This window comes from Aulonocara sp. 'chitande type north' Nkhata Bay, linkage group LG20 (assembly GCF_057382095.1).
Source record: "Aulonocara sp. 'chitande type north' Nkhata Bay isolate Kocher_YH1m ecotype deep benthic linkage group LG20, A_spYH_male_GT1.1, whole genome shotgun sequence".
NCBI lineage: Eukaryota > Metazoa > Chordata > Actinopteri > Cichliformes > Cichlidae > Aulonocara > Aulonocara sp. 'chitande type north' Nkhata Bay.
Genome location: NC_141363.1, coordinates 5,434,145 through 5,453,611, shown reverse-complemented (window position 1 = coordinate 5,453,611; position 19,467 = coordinate 5,434,145). Strand labels below are relative to the sequence as shown.

The 19,467-nt window shown below is 43.2% G+C and overlaps 1 protein-coding gene across 8 annotated transcripts in view; it reads right to left on the bottom strand.

The window, feature by feature from the left end:
• Positions 1–7,508: 7,508 nt before the first annotated feature.
• Positions 7,509–19,467, bottom strand: part of casz1 (castor zinc finger 1) — a 167,594-nt gene continuing 155,635 nt past the window's right edge. For 6 of the 8 annotated variants that reach the window (XM_086276884.1, XM_086276885.1, XM_086276883.1 and 3 more), the window contains 11 exons: positions 17,915–18,047; positions 17,420–17,483; positions 16,242–16,405; positions 15,761–15,883; positions 15,352–15,672; positions 15,049–15,247; positions 14,059–14,230; positions 12,322–12,470; positions 10,781–11,018; positions 9,622–9,993; positions 7,509–8,832 (listed from right to left, as the gene is read on the bottom strand). In XM_086276884.1, the coding sequence (XP_086133010.1) occupies positions 7,547–8,832; positions 9,622–9,993; positions 10,781–11,018; positions 12,322–12,470; positions 14,059–14,230; positions 15,049–15,247; positions 15,352–15,672; positions 15,761–15,883; positions 16,242–16,405; positions 17,420–17,483; positions 17,915–18,047 (3,221 nt within the window). In that variant the 3' untranslated portion in view covers positions 7,509–7,546. The remainder of the gene's footprint in view (positions 8,833–9,621; positions 9,994–10,780; positions 11,019–12,321; positions 12,471–14,058; positions 14,231–15,048; positions 15,248–15,351; positions 15,673–15,760; positions 15,884–16,241; positions 16,406–17,419; positions 17,484–17,914; positions 18,048–19,467) is intronic. The other 2 variants (XM_086276887.1, XM_086276888.1) reach the window with 1 other exon arrangement.

Genomic DNA, 19,467 nt, shown 5'->3' with positions numbered 1-19,467 from the left:
GATCTATGACTGGTAGATCAATATTGTTGCCTGATATGTGTCTCAGCCAAGTCACAGGAAGAATTTACAACTATACTGACATGATGACCATATATTTCAGACCTGAGTATTGTGTAGTCTGGCTCTGAAGAAAAAAAGATGGTGCCACTGGACTTCAAACTGCACAAATATGTGAGAACAAACCGTGCTACTTCCATCTACATATAAAGACCATGATACTCTACTGCAGTTTCTCTCTACCTATGTTGCATTGACATCATCTGTCACGTGATATAAAAGACTACACTGACAGTTATGCTTCTCAGTGTAATTACACTGCCAAAAAGTTTGTATTAAATATACCACTTGAGTGACTATCGCTGAGTCAGTTCTCCTCTTTTGCACTTTGGGTGTTCTCAAGGTCCTGTGTGCCAGTTCTGAGTAGATGTACTCTTCCAGGATCGTAATCTCCCAAGGTCCATTGTCTGAATTCTGTTAACCAGCTGAATGTAACAAAATTCGCTACCTGGAATTGTTGAGTTACTCTCTAAGATATTGTTAGGTCAAATTTGACCCCATGGTTTCCCTAGAAAACCAATGGGGTCGGCTCTGACCCCATTGGTTCTCCAGGGTTAAATTAAAACCACCTTAGTCTGGTTGCTCATGTAATTTTTTTCTTTTGTGTTGTAAATCAACTCAGGTGAAGAAAAGATTTTGTAAGTACTCATTACCACGTGAAGTTGTTTTCAGTGGTTCAACCAGATTGGTTTTAAAGAATGAGTGAAGACGTATTTGTTACTTCACTATTACGTTCAAACAACAAGCTCCCATGGCAAATCAACTTTTTTTTGTTTTCTCGCTTAACGTCACAAGGAAATTTTTAAACCGCAGAAGCAAGTACATGGCTAAGTAAGCTAATCTACAGAAAACCCCAACAACATGTTCCTGTTTTTTTAAAAGACCAAGATGAAAGGTTTTACTTGTTGAGGATGCCCAGAAGCACTAGCATCAGCAAGCTAGGTAGCGGGCATGCTAACTAGCAAGTGACCACGAATAAAATGGTCATCAAAACTACTTCACCTGTTTTTCTTTTTCCAACTGCACACAGTGGAAACAAATACACAGCTACCTGTTTATACTATTGATTGTGTGTCAACAAAATGGATGTAGTCACCATCCATCCATGACGTCAGCCGCTGGTTAGCTGGTCTTGACTCAAAGCCTCGAGCTGAGATAAGCGAGGGCTGGATTTGACTACTCTAAACCATACCCTATAGAGCTCAACAGGGATCCCCCGCTTTTTTTATGGGCTGTGGTTCTCAAAATGATTCATTTCCACTCTTGACGTTATGAAAAAATCCTTCGATTAAGAGTTTTTAGCTTTGAACCAAGCTAACCAGGATTGAAATGAATCATGGTCATACAAAAGACTTAAATGGGATTTTTTTAATACACACACACGCGCACACACACACACACACACACACATATATATATATTCCATAATACACCCCAAATTCACGATTCAAGATAATCACAGATTGAATTAGTTAATATTTATATCAATCTTTTTCATTACCGTGTTTTCTGGTATAACAATAGGTTTAAATATCTTTTGTAGTATGTAGTGTGTTTAGTGAAGTTTAGCCGTGTTATTGCTTTCTGACTACAATCACTGCTTGGTTGGTTTCAATTTCTGATTGTGGGTAGAGTAGTTCTTCTCCACAACATTGTAAGTACAATGTGAAAAACGTGGCTAGTAACTTGTGGTTTCTACAGGAGCAGAATTTATGTTCTGTTTTGGTCTCCACCAGTTTCTTGGTGTTCAGAAGTAAATGATGCCACGAAATGCCAGAAATGATCCTGGAGTCACAACCAAAATAGGACAGTTAGAGTCAAAAAATCGAAGCAAATAAAGGCTAAAATGGAAAGAAGTTGAACTCCAGAGTTTAGTCAGCAATAATAAGTTAATCGTTAGGACTGTCTAGTTGATCCATGTTATCCTTTGTTAAAATTAAAATCCTGATAATGATGGCTTAATTCTTCTTTATTTTTCCACTCCAATAAATCAACATTTGCCAGTTTCCAGTAACTCATATGTGGCCTTACAGTAACAGGAAGCAACAAAGGTGGAGACAGGCAGAGCAGACCAGGAGCACTGTTTGTTTCAGTGACATGTGCCTGGAGGCAGTTTTGGCAAAGGGATGTGGACTTAACTGAAATGTACTGTGGATACCTCTCACTGTACCGACGTCTGAGGTCGTAACACATGTCGCTGTGGATGCTCTTTCATGTCAGCAGTCGTCGCACAAAGTGCATACAGTGCAAACACTCAAAACAACCAATCTTGTGTGCCTTCGCTGGCCTTACTGATCTAAAGTTTTCTGTGGATTTCACACCTTTACTTTACCTCAGTGCAGTACGCTCAAAGTGAGAACACACACAATTATGCACATCAACACCTTTTTTTTCAGCTGCACCTAAAAAAGTACGAATCTATATCTCACACTATAAGTTCCTGCTCTTTTGACGTTTTAGGCTAATTTTGTAAATCCACTTGAACATGCACAATATTTACTCTTCACTACAGCGCACGTGTTCATGTGACCACACTTTCCGTTAAGCTTTAATTGTGGCTACATGCCTTTTTTTTGCATGCACTAAATGAGTTTCAGCCATGTGACTGGCGGATTAGCTATTTGTTTTAATGAGCTACAGGTGTCCCTAATGAAGTGGCAGGAATGTGTATATACAGTAGGTTGTGTTATCTGTTAGTTGCCCTAATCAGCTGGCATTTCTCTGAAGTGCATGGATGTTCTCAAATGTTAACTTAGTTTGTGAATTTCCTGGGACTGATATTTAACATGCTGCACATTTTTTCTTGCTTTCTGAGCCTTCTGTGTGGTTACAGTGGCTGACCATTATTATTATTATACTTTATTCTCATTATGCATGTTCACCCACTTTGGTTTCATGGCTAGCTGCTAGCTAGTCTTTTTCTCTCCCAGCTCTCCCTCGTTGTCTATTGCTGCAGGATTGGGGAACAGGCAGGCAGGACAGACAAATCTCCATAAATCCTTCCACAGTGGCTACCCTCTTCAGACTACACTGTACAATATCTGTCTTCATCTTACGAGTGCACAGGCCCAGCCACCTGCTTTTCCTCTGCTCAACCCCCCTCCCACCCCCCATGCTTTGTGAACTTAATAAAAGCTGCCATTAAGCAGCGCTTCATCTGTTTGGGCCCTAATCTGCCTTATAGGCATCATGTGACCACATATGCAGTGCACACCTGTCGTGTATGTTCCCAGCCTCAACTGTTGCCTCTCCACGCTGCTCACACACACACACACATACACTCACTCAACCTGTTCCTGACATATCAACCAAATGCTTGTCAGTGTTGCCTGGCACAATAACACACACACACACAAACACACAAACACACAGTTGAGGCTTATAAAACATAAAACTCGAGGTTGTTTTGTGTGAAAGCAGAAGGTATGAATCTGCTCAAAGATGTGTCATACACATGTTTTAAAATTCAAAAACACACTGACACCGGAAACAGGCCTAAAGTTATTCAGTATGGTTTTTTTTATTTCACTGAGTGAAAAGCTCAATGTTTGCATAAGACATGCAAAAACATAAATATAGAACAATGAAGATGAACAGCACTGTATCCAAGTGGAAATAAGCAACACGACGAGAATGAATAGTAGCGCTGAGGGCAACAAATTGAAGTAGAGACTTTTTAAAAAATTGCTTCATTGTCTACTTTTCATATAAAACGTCTCATAAATCGAGCCAAATTGAACGCTAACGGGAGATGGCTTTTAGTCCAAAAGTGCAATATATTTTACAAAGTCTAAATTGTTGCTCTGTTTATCCACTACTCTGCAGTAAGAAGGCTGCTTTCATATTACATTTTTCCAGCAGTGGAAATACATCTCTGTTTACCCCCCCCACACACACACATTTTTTATACCATCCTTTTTACTCTGTTAATTAAAACAGTAAAACGATCTGTCGTTTCAGCAGCAGCCTATGCAGGATTTGGAGGTCGTTTCCGTCTGGTTTTTGTGTAATATAATTTTCATGTTTATTCTTTTTTTCTTTTTTTTTTCCACTGGTAGATTATATACAGGATACCAGCTGGCAGACAGATGGTGATGCCTTTACCCGTGCTTTTTTTTTCCTCTTTTTTTATTAAAAAAAAAAAACATCACAAGGAAGAGAAGGAGTAAGGACAGGAACAGCTGTAGACGAGGGGACAGAGTCAGCACACTGGCCACTGGGTGACATGAAATATTGGGAGGAGACACCAGCACATGGCTTAAAGAGAGAAAAAAAAAAAGTAATAATAATAAATGTGCCCTGTTACCAGTGAGCAAGACACAGAGAGCCATCTTGTTAGCAGTAGCAGACCTCTAAATCTCAGTAATGGTCCTCGCTCTGATCCTGTTCTCACACCAGAATGTGAAGAATGAACAACCCCGACAACAAATATTGTTGATTCCTCTACCTGCATGAATGCAGATGGTTTTTTTTGTCTTTTTATGTGTGTGTTTGTGTGTTTTCATTTATTTTGGTGAAAAAAAAAGTTGAGTTTATAGAGGAACAAGCAGGAAAATTAGGTTATGGATTGAACTGCAGGTTTGAGTAGGTGGGACAGAACAGCCACGGCTTATGAGTCTCTCTCAGCAGGACACACACACACACACACACACACACACACACACACACACACACACACACACACACACACACTTCAGTAGTATCACTGACACAGAGGGGAAAAAAGGAGTGCTGCTTTTGCCCTGCTGTTGTCCAGCAGCAGCAGTTTTCCCCCTACATGTGACTAAAAACGACCTCAGGCTGAATCATTACCGATCATGCGTCATAATAATTACAGCATCTTTATTTTCTTACTTTTTTTTTCTTTTTTAACAAAATTTCACACCCACACACACACCTGCACACACACTAAACTGAATTCAAGTACACAACATCTCCCAGCCCCTGCAGTTATCTCAGCAAATGAAGAGAAAACAAAACAAACGTAGTAAATGCCTCTGCTCTGCAACAGAGTCCCGGGAGACAGTTCAGTCTGCGCCCACAGCAAAGTAAATACAAACCAAGATTTTCAGTTAATGAGAGGGATTGGGGGGGTGGGGGTGGGTGTGTTTGTGTGTGTGTGTGTGAGGGGGGGGGGGGGGGTAGAGATCATGCACAGAAAAATGACAATGAATCAAATGAATCAATAAATAAGAGAGAAACATCCATGAATGAATTCAAATCAGTGTATTTTTAGTTTGAGAGAAAAGAAATAAAATATACGGCATGTAACGGCATCCCGCCGCCGCTATAATATGAACAACTTCTAATTAAGAGAGGTCACGCACACAAGCAAACTATGATGAGGCTATTTGAATTTTTAACTTTTTATTATTCATTTCTCCTTTTTTACCGTTTTCTTTTTAAAGGAAGCTGTTCATCAAAGAGCATTTTGTTCATATATAGTCATTTTTTACAGAGGAAAATACTGTACAACCTTATTTTTTCTTCTTCTTCTTCTTCTTCTCAAAACAATATCTGGAGGAATATCATCTACACACATTATTTATCCCTATATTGTGATCATTTATATCCAATGCTAAGCTCAGGAGATAATTCATGATCAGTGTGTCCACTCCTCAGTCGTACATGTTCGCTCAATAAAAACCAGAGGGTGGTTTAGACAGGTTTATAATTTAGTACTACAGTAAGTGAGCATTGCTATGAACTCCTTAAGAATTAATTGAAATCACAGTCCGTATTAGTGTTTCATACAGGAGCGCCGTTTTCCCGACGCACCGCGTTTCCTTCCTTTTTTTTTTTTATGTTGTCGTTGTTTTTCTTCCTTTTTTTAAAATCGCTGTACTGTCCAATCACAGAAGAAGCAAAAAATAAAAACCAATCTTTAAATAAACCACAGAACAACAGTTCTTTGTCACACTAACATCTATTTGTGCATCAAAGCAAAAAAAAAAAAGAAAAAAAAGTGAACTAAAACAACATCTTTAAAGCAAATTCCCTGTTAAAAGATATATATCATTATTTTTTTCCTTTTTTTTCATTCCCCAGATGGTAAAAATGAACCTAAAAAGTGCAATAACACTCTAAAAATTTCTCATTTGGAAGGTCACATAAATATTAAATAAAAACCATTACAACAGGAGCTCAACCACAGCCATAGTGAATGGAAAACAAAAATGCCGTTTTTTTTTTCCGTCTTTTTTTTGTGAGACATTTTCGGTCTGTACAGTTTCAACATAAAACACACTCCCTGACACTTCCTCTATATCCCACCCCCACCCCTACCCCAACCCCTCCTGCTGCTGCATCTGAGTGACTCATCGTTTCCTCTGGTCAGTCTTGAAGCCCCCACCCGCCCCTCCAACAACCAAACATCCCCCGCGTGACTTGCCGGGCGTTAATCAAGACCTCTCCGGCTTACAGATCGATATGCATCTGACTATAACAACACAACAAAAAGGACAATTTTTTTTAATGCAAAGATGCAAATGGTAACAAAAATATTTTTTTTAAATATACTTATGACTTATCTAAGTATATCTTATCATCATGGTCAGCTAATAGAAAAGTGCACTACCCACGCACAAACTTGATTCCTCCACATTGGGGCTAAAAATTACAAAGGGTTAAGCTTGGAGTCGGTGCTAGTTGAAAACACTTCTAGCAGAATGTCAGAGAGAACTGTCGAGGTTGGCGGCTTGAAAGGACGCCTGACTGCAGCTGAGACCGACCGAACAGCTACTGGTCGAGTCCACGTATCATTGAGAACAAAGGAGAAAAAACAATACCAAAGAGATGGGAACAAGCAAAATGTAACCCCTTTCTCTCAGTGTCTAATAATAATAATAATAATAATAATAATTAATAATAAAATAATACAGAAAAAAGATCAAACGTTTGAAACACATCCTTTTCCCTTAGTGATTCATGTCCCTTTTTCTATGTATCCACGGCTCTGCAGTTCATGTCGCCTGTGCCAGCAATTTCCTTTGTATATTATCTTTCACACACACGCGCACGCACGCACACACACACACTTACATATATAGTTATATAGAGAGATTTGTTTTTGTTTTTCTAACGTGTTTTTCTTTTCTTTTTTGTCCACACACAAAAAAAGTGAAAAAATGAAAATAAATTAAAGTCAAACATGCACGCACACAAAAAGACTGATGTGTAGTAAAATGCTTTACATTGCTGTCCCATGTGTGAAACAGGGCCCTAACTCTGTGTGTCTCCATTCGTAATCTTTTTTTTCCTTTAATGCATAATTGAATTAATAATGTTGGTCATCTTGTAAACATCATAATAAATCGGTTCGGGCCATCATTCTCGCCACGCTCTCGTTGTTTTTTGTCGTCGTCCGAAGTCTCTCGACATGATAAATGAGGCCACTTTCATTTTTCGTTTAATCATAGTACACAGAATTTTTCTGCAGTTCTTAAACTCAGTTTGTTTGTTTTTTGTGTGTTTTTTTTGTTTTTGTTTTTTATGGGTCAGCATCTTCTTGCTTTTCCAGTTGGGAAGCATCAGTGTGGTTAACGGAAGCATCGAAACTCTGGCCATTGTCTTTTTCGCCGTCAGGCTCCGCCATTGAATCATCGTTTGAGTCAGTGTTGAGATCATCCTCTGCCTCCTCTTCCTCCTCATCCTCCTCCTCTTCTTCATCGTCATCTTCCTCCGCCTGCACCTCCTCCTCTGGTGACATGTCATCTTCGGCCTCCCCGGATGTTCCCGTGGTGTCGTCCTGAGCTGCCGGCAGGCCCAGCTGGGTTGAGAGCTTGTGGGCTGATCGCGCTGCGTCGTGGTGGATCTTCTTGCTGAGGTCCAGGGAATCGCTGAGGCCCAGACCGGCGGCGTTCTTCAGGAAAAACAGTGAGCTGCTGGTGTCTGTGCCCAGGTTGAGGGAGCTGTCTAAGTTGATGGAGGATGGCAGGTATGAGTGGTTATAGTCAGAAGCAATGCCGCCTGTCTGGTAGATCATGGAGGGAGTACTGGTGATGATGTTGTGGGACAAACCGTGGAGGCCACCGGGTGAGGAAGTAGACAGACCCATGGAGGATGGAGGGACTGCCGCCACATTTCCTCCCAGGTGGTGCGCCGCTTCCTGCTTCGGCGACACAGACGGAATCTCGCCTCGCTCCTGTTTCTCGTGCTTTCTCTTGTGGGAATCCATCTGGGACATGCCAACCACTGTGTGCTTACACTCGGGGAAGGTGCAGTGGAAGTGTGAGCACTTGAGCTTATACTTGCAGTCAGGAACCTCGCAGTCCACGCTGGAGCTGAACTGGCAGAAGCCAGCAGCGCTGATCACGTCTTGCTTGCCGTGGTGCTTGCGGTGGGCCGTCACCTTGGTGCTATCGGTGCAGCGGAAGCCACAGCGCAGACAGTGGAAGTGGGTGCTGTTGCCTGAAAACTGGCAGTCAGGAAAGTTGCAGCTGAGCGAAGACTTGAAGCGCTTGAAGTCGTCCAGGACCAGGTTGTCTACGCGGTCGTGGTGCTGGGCGTGCTTGTACATGTGGGTGCGGCCGCAGAACTTGTAGCCACAGTTCTCACGAGTGCAGTGGTAGTGGGTGACCTTTAGAGAAAACTGGCAGCTGGAGTCCTTGCAGTTCTCGTAGAGGTCGTAGCGCCGGAATCCGTCCAGCATCATCCCCTCGTCCAGCATTTTACGTGACGATGCGGTCTTTCGGCGCTTGCCAAACGGGGACATGTCCTCGATGATCCAGAAACGCTTCTTTGCACCAGCGGCCGTGGGAATGGAGATGGTGTTGCCTAAAAACAAGAGATAAGGGCATTAACAAAAATAATCCTGAAAAAAATAATAAAGTCCACAGACTTACAAACAAGTGACTGTCCTGGTTAAAACCCTAATGTCGGACCCCGCTCAGCCAGAAGTTGTTCACAGCTGAGTAAGCACAGCTAGCCACTATTTTTTTAATCCCTAATTTCCAGAATGATTAAAGAAGGAGGAGGAGGGGGGATGATAGATTGACTGTAAGACATGACACTTTTACAGGGTGTCTCGGGCCTCCAAAGAAAGGTGGAGCTGGGAGTTTTAACCAACCCTCTTATCTCCATGTTTGTTTTATGAGGGGCACCCACCTTTTTGCAACACCCTGGGGTCACTGCTAATGATGTGCTCCCTGTTCTGCAAGACAGGAAGCAGTGGGCCTCGATAAAACTTGGGGCAAGATTAAATAAGAGCTTGCTGATGCAGCCTTGTTAATGGAAGCTAAACAGAGCCCAGGGTTCACAGAACAGGTGCCAAATTTACTGCTGTCTCTCGCTAAATCCTAGTGATACTAAAAGGGAAATTACGCACAAAGGTGCAAGTCAAGTGATTGCAGACTTTTTTTTTCAATTTACTGTACCCACACAGTAAGCATGCAAGTTTCAGCATTTCAACACAAATGTTCTCTTTTTTGCATGCTTTCTTTTTTTTCAGTCTTTTCATAACAACAGTGCAGAGTGAGAAAGGCTGGATCACACAGTTAAATGCTGCACAGGACTCAGTAATTGAGAATGACAGCTGCAGTGTTGGTTTGCGCCGGGGATAAGTACCTGCAGCATCCTGCACTATAGGGACGTCATTTTTAACCGGAGACGGAGTGGCAATGATGGGGCTGAAAGCTGGTGTGTTGGTTGGCATGACAACACTCCGAGTGGCTCCCAGAGAGGCGCTGAGCAGAGAGTATGACAGACAGGATGGAGAGAGGAGGTATGGGAGTGAGGGGAGAGGGGGTCGGAGGAGAGCAGGAGAGAGGGATGGGGCCTGGGACTGCAGGCCAGGCTGAAGAGCGGAAGGAGGAGGAGGAAGAGGAGGTGGCGGTGGTCGTGGTGGAGGAGGAGGAGAGAAGGAAGGAGGTGCATTCTGGGTAGCGCTAGTGTCAGCAGGGGTGGTAGGAGCAGAAGTGGTGGTGGGGCAGCCTTGTCCTGGAGAGACAGGTTGACCAGAGAGGGTGAAGGACAGGCAAGAGGGAGAAAACACACACAGACGGGAACAAAGACAAACACGGGGTCCAAATCGCGCGCGCACACACACACACACACACACACACACACACGCACACACAGAGGGATGGGAGGCAAAAAGGGAAAGATAAAAGATAAGAGAATGATACAAAATGAGGCCCATTCAAGACAAAGTAACCCAGCCAAAACAACAACGATGAGAGTAGTGGATATTTCTGGCAACACATGGAGAAATGTGAAAATCAGAGACAGGCTAAGATTTAGGAAAAAATATAGAGGAGAACCCGTTTATTCAATAAGTTTGAGGAAAAAGAGGCTGTTTCTCATTTCCTTTCTCCCAAAACTCCAACCACTAAAAGTGCTAAAGTAGACATAAAGCCACAGGGATGATCTCTGGCCAGAGGAAAATGTAATAAGCTACATACAGTGCAATATCTCAAACCACTGATGTACAAAATGGAGGTTTTATGAGGATGACCGGGCAAACTGGAAACCGTCTCGTCCGCAGCTCCCAACATAAGAATATAGCATAGTCATCAACCACATATATTAAAACTAATGTGTCTATTGATTGCAAGTCAGAGTTGTGATTGGAGGATGCATGAGATGACGAGTTGCTGGCTTTCTGGGTGACGTGTGGGCTGAGATGTTCAACGAGTAGAAAACCTTTGTGGACAACACCTGTGGACTAAACTGTGCTAAAGGCCGTACATGCTGACATGTCAGAGTCTGAGTCACGTGGGCTTACCTGCCGGAGAGCTGTCGTTGCCCACAGGTGTGCTGGTGCAGCTTCGGTCCTGGTTAGAGGATTCGGAGGAGAGACCCAAGGGGCTGCCTCCTGCACCCATGTAGTCCATGTAGTCATCATTCTCATCCGTGATGTTGGAGAAGTTGGAGCTGATGCCAGGCTGGATCGTTATGGACCCGTGCACCATACCCGATGCCTGCTGCTGCATCTCATCCGCCCTGCGGCCGAGTGACATCATCTAGAGAACAAAACAAAATAAAATAAAAAGCTTAAAAAAATTATCACACAAAGACTTACGAAACAAACATCTTGGGTTATAAAGAGTCATGAGCGCAGGTGTTGGCGCTTGGCATCCAACCAAGCATTTCAAGACGTCAGAAGTATTTTTTGAAAGAACGAACTTCATACTTTTGTCATTATATGAAGGACAAAACAAAAAAAACAGCCTAAACAGAACTAGAAAATCCACATTTATATCCACAAAGGCTCCATCCCGCACCTACTGCAGAGGTTAACTGAGGAAACTGCGTGTAAAAGAAACTTCATCAAAAGAATGCCATGAGTGATTTGTTATTGACTGGTATGACAGGATATGAGCGGTACTCTCTTTTTTACAGAACATCACGTCTTTGTTAGTCTTTCCTTGAATATGACTCAGAAAAAAGGAAACTGAATGTTAAAAAAGAAATAGATATACAACGAAAAAACCCCGACAAAACCGACCAAACCAGGTACACAAGTTACAAAGACGGCGTAACCACCAGTACGCTAACAGCTGTTGTTATTCGCGACCTTAAAAAGAACGAAAGACAGACAAAATCGAAACGAGAAAGGACTTCCGCTGCTTAACATTTGTTTAAACCTTCTTTAACTATTATTATCCCTATTTTTCTCTTCATTTTATGATATTGGGAGATTTTAAGAGCAGTCCTTAATGGATCGGGAGCTTTTTTTTCATCTTCTTTCAGCAAAAACCACAAACAATGGTGTGTTTCTGAGAACATAAAATTTAGATGAAAAACACAGACACACAGACAGACAAATGCTTTATCAATCCCATGAGGGAAATTAGCAGAATAATAAAAGCAGAACTGCAGATCAGCAGAACAACAAAGTGAATATGGGAGGAAAAAAAGATTTGTGCCGTATATCTCTGAATGTTTAGTGAAAAAAGAAAGACCGATATAATAATATGCCCAGTTGGTAGTGCAATGCTGTGTTTAGGTAAGCGCGGTGAGCTGATATGCAGTGTTATTAAAAAAAAATTGAAATGAGTTTCCCAAATGCTGAACAATATCTAGCCCTTCCTCTTTTTTACAGTGTAAATGAGCAAAAACAACAATATATAGTATAGTTGTAGTAGAGTAGTTAAGGGAACGTCTATTCACTATTTAATCTCCCAGGAAAAGGGTGTGTGCTTTGTTAAAATATGTTTGAGTAAACTATTCAACACAGGCTTCAGACCGTTGAGATGTTTAGCCTGTATTTTTATGACACCGCTTTTCAAAATGTATCACATGTCGCCGTTGGCGTGCTTGTACCTGGGATGGGACTCTATCAAAGTTCTTCCCCAGCATCCGCCTCATGTGCTTGCGTGCGTGTGAGGTCATCTGGTGTTTGAGGAGGAAGGAGAACTGGCAACCCTCGCGGATGCAGTGGAAGTGGCTGTTGACTTGGTTATACTTACAACCTGCAGGATAAAAAAAGAATAAAGTAAGAGCTTAATTTATCTTTGGCTCCCAGTGCGGCGTCCAAAAAAAGGCTCCCCGCGCCACACGCAATATTATAAGTGTGACGGCGTCGCGATACATCAAACACCAAGTGAAATATTTTTAGGGTTTTTTTAATTTCATGATATAGCTGTGACAAAAGAGGGATCGGGTTTCAAAGTGTTTCGGAGTGTACATGTAGGAGGAATATTAGATCACTCGGGTGTCATACTGAGCAAGTCAAGGCTTCTGTGCACTAAACCTGTGGAGCTCTTTTATTACACTGACATGCTTTATTCAATTAGGAATTTACATAAATAAATTCTCATTTTCTGTGGGCCAATAATGCACACACCCCTGCAAACCAAAGTAAATATACAATTATTCCCATATTAAATTCATTTTTCAAAGTATCTCCATTGTCATTTTTCCCCCTTTTGTTCTCCGCTGTGGTGTCGTCTGTTCTATATTCTTCTGCTCTTTTCCAGTGTTTTAACCGGTCTAGCTCTAATTGCTTTATGATTTCAAATTAAATGAATGTGCCGTTTTGTGCCTGTTAATCAAATACCATTATATAAAAGCAGGCAGAAATAATTGAAAGAGTAACATGCTGGGCAGGTGCTAGCATGTCAGTAACCATGGCACCCACTTTAAGAGAAAAAAAAACATGTCTGTGTCATCAAATAGCTTTTGCACACACAACGCTTTAAACACGCAAAGTTGAGCAAATAACAGTAACCCCCCGTGACACGGGAGGGCCTTTTGTGAGACAGAAACCAGGTAACATCAGCAGCGGTGCTCAGTTTAATGTTGCTGCCATGGATACTGGCAACCCATCAATTCTTTATAACTGGAGAGCTAGCAGTGGTAATCCTTTCTGTTTTTTTTCCCCTCCAGCCCAAACAATACACTTGGCAGATCAGGCTGGGGACAAAAAACAGCTGTTTAGGGCCTGGTTTTGTTTGCTTTGTTTCTGCGCTCTGAAAAGCTTGTGTAACCGCCTGAAAAAAACAGATCACTTTTAATTCATTTCTGTGTGATGGCAGCGGTGGCTGTGAGGCGCAGCTTCACAACACAAACAGGCTAAACCAGACAAGCCAGATAATTAACAAACACAAACCTAATTGCTCATTTCTGACAGGGGCAAAAGAAAGAAGAAAACAACCTGGATGTGATTGCCCTCTTTGACATTATTGCTCATATAGCACGGGCAAGGCTACATCTGGGACTCGAGGTGCCATTGTGAATATGCAAACTGCGCCAACAAAAACCTACGAGGCAGACTTGTTTCATGCTTCTTAAACCTCTCGCAATGCATGACACTGTGTTTGCCAACACTGGTCTCTTTCCCTTTGTAAACACGGGGAATATCCTCTTGCAACAGACAACACAAATTAGGCTACATCTTTCTCAACGTAACACTTTTAATCCTCAGATCTCTCCTGGCAAAGTATTTTTTAAAAGCCGCTCAAGTTGACACAGCTTGATGCGAGGCAAAGACAGAGACAGCGGGACACAAAACTTTTACAGGATCAGAAGTTTTTTTCTTTTCCAGTGTTTTTTCCTTACCCAGCCTCCCGCACTCCTCCCTCTTGGTGAAATATTTGAAGCCATTAGCGGCGCGACGCTCTGCCTTCTCATGCTTCTTGATGTGCCACGGCAGCTTGGTGGTGATGTTAGTGACGAAGAAGCAGCCAGGCCGCAGACAGTGATAGTGGCCCCTCATTCTGAACTCGCAGTGCTGCAGTGGAGACACATAATTTCCAATTTCATGACTCAAATGTCGTGAATGTTTGAAAGCCAGAGGAGCTGATTAATTTTTATTCGATCCTTGTTTGTGTGCAAAGTTTAAGCGAAGACTACACACAGTTCCTTCCCAAAAAAGAAGAAGAAAAAAAACATAATCAACACCTCGCAGTCTTTTCCTCTCCGGTTGTTTGGTACAATTACTTTGCATTTCCAGGCATCCCACAAACACCCCTCCGCTCTAACATGTCTGTACACCACCATCTGTTTGCAAGGCCCAGATCCCAAAGGACCGGGCCAAATAAGATCTTCTCAGTTCAGGAGATGCAGACTAAAGGGGGGGGGGGGGGGGGTGGAGGAGAAGGGAGGGGGGGCTTTTTGTGAGAGGGGTGATTTTCAACACATTAATGAATTCATTTAAACGGTTTTCCAAATACGGGCTCATGAGAGCAGGCAGGGGCTGCCATTTAGGTTTCATTTGCGAAGCATTCCCCTGATTTTTGCCCTATTCCAGACAGCCTTGTTTACTGTGCAAGTGACAATGATTTATTGGGTAATATCAGCTAAATTGGCCTTTTCTGAGAGGAGAATGCGGCAGTCAAAATGACATCATTGACATATAAACAGGCATTACTGGGGTGAGTCGACTGTCTTTCTCAGCAGAGATGGAAGACGGCGAGCAGTGGTTGTGAAAGCCTTGAGTCAAATAACCTCAAATACTGGTCTAATAGATAGCATACTTCATGCTTAGAAACCTCGGGGAGATGACAGTAGGTGATTCAGCTCCTGGCTGAGTTATCAAGCCACACTCACCTGGTTGGGACAGAGACACTGAAGAGAGTAGTAGGAAAACTGGTCGCGGACGTTGACCAGGTTGTTGTTCGGGTTGATGTGGTCCAAGCAATGGGATTCTGCCTTTCCAGAGGTCTTGCACACATACTTGCAATTTCCAAACAAGCAGTGGAAGTGGAACTTATTGGAGTATTTACAGTCAGTAGCCAAACATGGATCACTGCATGGGGAGGAAAAAAACAGAGAAGATATCGTTTAATCAACTTGTGGAAAGTAAGAAGAAAAGCAGGGCGCTGTGTACGAAACCCAGAGGTTTCCACATACTTTTCTTGGAACTGCAGGAAACCAGGTTTGACTTGTGGCTTAGCATTCTCCAGAGAGGTGGTGGCTAGAGGGGAACTGGATGGCAGGTTGGGCATTGATGCTGGCATCTGAGGGATGCTGCCCGTCAGCTGCTTCCAGGCCAGCAGGGAGGGGGGAGGAGAGCTGTATCTGCCAGAGGAGGAGAGGTGTGCAACATCCATGGAGGGGTTGTTGGCCATAGAGACGGGGGCAACGGGCTGCAGCTGGGCGCCCTCACCGGAGTCCTTGCCCTCACCGAACGAAGGCTCCGACTTCACTTTCAAGGTGGCTCGGAGGTGGAAGCTGAAAAACAAGATGGAAGCTCTTTTTTATACCGATCGATAAAAGCCAAAAACTAAAATGCAGAGAGCGAGGGTAGCGTGACACTCACTTAGCATGTTTTATAGCCCCATCCACAGTGCTGAAGAGGGCACCACAGTCCTCTACCAAGCAGTGAAAGTGAACTTTGTGAAGGAAGTCGCACTGAGCTTCACAGAAGTCATCCGTGTCAAACCTTAACAGAGACAGATAAGAAAGACTGTAAATTTACTGCTGCTTAAGGAAAACGCAACCTATGAGGACACCTGGCTCAACTCTTCACCTGACGGTAAATGTCTGCGGTCCGTCATACTGTAACCAGCGCACTGTCATTTCCAATTCCTGCAAGAACGTGTTCTCTATTTTTTTTTTTTTTTTTTTGGAGGGGGGGTTTCCACTGATACAGTATGTGAGGAATAGTATTTACAGGAAAGACCTTCCAAGGACGTGCGCTACTTTTTAACACTCTGACTGTTTTCTCACTCTCATAATGAATCCAGTGTCTCTACGCGCTTCCTGTGTATGTGTGTTGTTGTTGTTGTTGTTTTTTATACCTGCGGAGGTACGTCCTCCAGATCTCGTTGGCTTTTTCTGCCAGGGGCCTCTTCAACACTTTGCTGAGATACTGTCCTGCCTCCGAGGTGTCACCACCCTCACCTGCCTCTAGCTCTGTCTTCAGGTTCATTGCATTGAAGAGGGCAGGGTTCACCTGTGACATCTACAAAAAAAAACAGCACAAAAACCACCAGGCGCTGGGTTAGCTGGGCACTTTCGTATGTTAGTGAGAGTATGAGAATGAATTCTCTTTCTCTCTCTTACACACACACATACACACACACGCATGCATGGTTTGACGAAGCTAAAAAGGGCAGCCAGATTTACAAACATCCGGGCTTTTGCTTGAGTGCAGGCCAAGCGTGTTTGCCAAGCATCCTCTGGGAGCTACTGTTAACCCTTTTATGTAATGTGGTGGCTTGCAGCAAACCAACAAAAAGCTGACACGACAACAGCTGAGTTGCTAGACAGCAGCTCGTCTCCGCCGTTTGGGCGCAACGACTGCAAATGTGAAGGTAAGGTGTCCTCGAGAGAGGTTAAAACCACGACGTGCACTTAGGTGCACGGAGGCGGCGAAGCTTGCAGGGGGGTAAGGAGTGGAGGAAGTCATGATCAGTTGGAGAGAGTAAATAAATGGTGGCTGATCTGCCATGACATCATCAACATGATGGAAACCACCTGGCATATTTGTACGAGTCAGATAAGATATATGACTAAGACAATGTCCATTTTAATCTTCACAAAAAAACCATACAGATTTAAATTTCCATACGCTAACATTTAGACTTGTTAAAAAATGAGGGCAGCGCCTTCCTGCTTTTCTTTTTTTTTCCCCTGCGCTGACTTTTTAATCAAATAATTTATAAACCCTATGAATAAATGTAGAGTGAGGCAGGGGGAAGAAAACGTATAAAGGAGGAGGAAAAATTGGACGGCGAGTTCAAAACAGCTCATCAAAAAACAAACATCTCTATATATCTGGCATGGCACCCAGCTACTGCTTCATTGTATTAATTTGTGAGAGGTGCAGCGAAAATTACACTCTATGAAAAATGGCTGGAAAATTTAAATGATACAAACTCATCTTATTAGCCGTGAAACATTAAAAAACAAACAGGCCCCTTCGTGTCCCGCTAATTTGTCTTGGGATGAAAGGCGTTTGATGGATGGATCTTACCTTATTCATAAGCGAGGATAAAAGAGATGTATTCCCTGGTACAGGGTGTCCGTTTGATTCATTACTGGAACAAGGAAAATGAACAATGTTTAGTCAAGATTTGCATGAGAACAGTAAATATTACTATTTATCACACAAGGTGTGCCTGTATAATGAAGAAGAAAAATGCTGTCTTCTTAAGAAATAAGATCTGGTGTGGGTTGGAGGGAAGATTGGAGTTGAAGGTTTATGTAAACATCCCTCTCTCTCACTCACACGCAAAATAAATAAATGGAGAAATACGTGGAGGATTTTCTAATTGTATGCACATTTATATAAATTAAATATTTTGTATATAACCAGAGCTGCCAAACTAGTAGACATCATCTATCATTCAGAGAAGCTGGATGTTCTTTTTTGTGGGGGTTATTTTGCCAATAATAAGGCTGAATTGGTTAAAGAAACACTAATTAACCATCCTTCACTTTGAATTAACCATCAGTTTACCATCTGTACCTCTGGTCTTTCTTGCTCAGGTCCAGGCTGTGCTCCTGTGTGGAGTCTTGGGAAGCCCCGGAGTTGGCGTCCACTGGCTCCTGCTTCACTTGAACCAGATTGAACTGGCTGGCTGATGCCGGCTGCCCATTCCCTGAGGATCAAGTCAGAGATGCAGATGAGAGAAGAGACAACAAAGTTATTGTTGGTCAGCATTATTACTCTATGACAAGATCCAATCTGACTCCTGTCCTGGCCCGAAAAGAATACTCCGAGTGATAATTATTGCGAAATTATGTCAGGCCGTCAAGCCTTTTAAATGGTGATTGAGAGGCGGGATATGGGGGAAAAAGACTCCTTTTTCTGCAGCACTTGTCACAACTCATTTGCCAGGCTGCCTCTTAACTGGTCATTAAGTGAGATGCTAATGCTGAGGGAAAGTGGCAGTCTCAGATTGGCCACCCCCTCCCTTCCCACCTTCCCAGGCTCCTTGTTGGCCTGACAACGGGCGGCAGCCAGTGCCACTGAGCGTACCCACAAGGAACACGGGTGCTATGTCGGTCAGATTGGAGCTGACAGCCAATCAGATTGGTTCAAATAGCGTGACCCCTCGATCACATTCGCCTCCAAATAGGTATTCAGTGAATGCTGTGAGTGAGGACAGGAGCGCTGAATTGAAATAAATAAACACCAGGGGATGACCTGAGGTAAAAACGCTGACAGGAAGGTGAATTCTGGCCCCCCCTTTCCCAATCCCGCGGGATTGAAATATTAATTTATCCCGGGGCTATACAGGGAAAGCAGAGCTTTTGGTTGACAATAAGTGGTCATTTATTTTAAAATATATATGTGAGTGGGAGGGGGTAGGAGCCCCAGCGTAGCCTCTGAGACACTAAAACTGGAGTGCACCAGCAGCCACGACTGGTTTGGTGAGAAATCTGTTGTTTAAAAATTAGGGCTGGTGTTGAGGGATTGTGACAGGCAAGGTCATGGGCAACCAAGTGTGTGCCCTTGGCCCTGAGCCTGATGGGGATCCTCTCCTTTTACTTGCTACAGAGAAAACAAGACCAGCCAACGTAAGAGGGGAAACCAACCAGAGTTCCCTCCCCGCCCACACCACCACCTCCCTCCGCTACAAGATGACCCAGAGACATATCAGGCAGAATACAAGTGGAAAAGCCAGTCTTGGGCCTTGTCAGCTGAAAGCTGGGAGATGGGGAAGTGTCAGTGTCAGTTCAGTTTGACAATGGCTGAGGTTGGAGGGGCTGGGGGTGGGGCATGGGTGGGGCTAAAGGAAAACAGTAGTCAAACAATTTTGCGGCTGGTTTGAGGTCACTGAATGCTTACCAAGTCTCTGTCCAGCTTTCCTTCCCTGCCCCCCCCCCCCCCAACTTGATAAGAGTATACCCAAAATTAACTAGCCAGACAAATCCTGCCTTGTCATTGACAATTAAATCATCTCTCAGACAAAATGAGAGCACATTATATCAAGAGCAGCCACTCACTGCATGATCCACACATGATCGCCACGCTGAGTAAAGTATATTTTTAATACAATCAGAAGATAAGCTGAC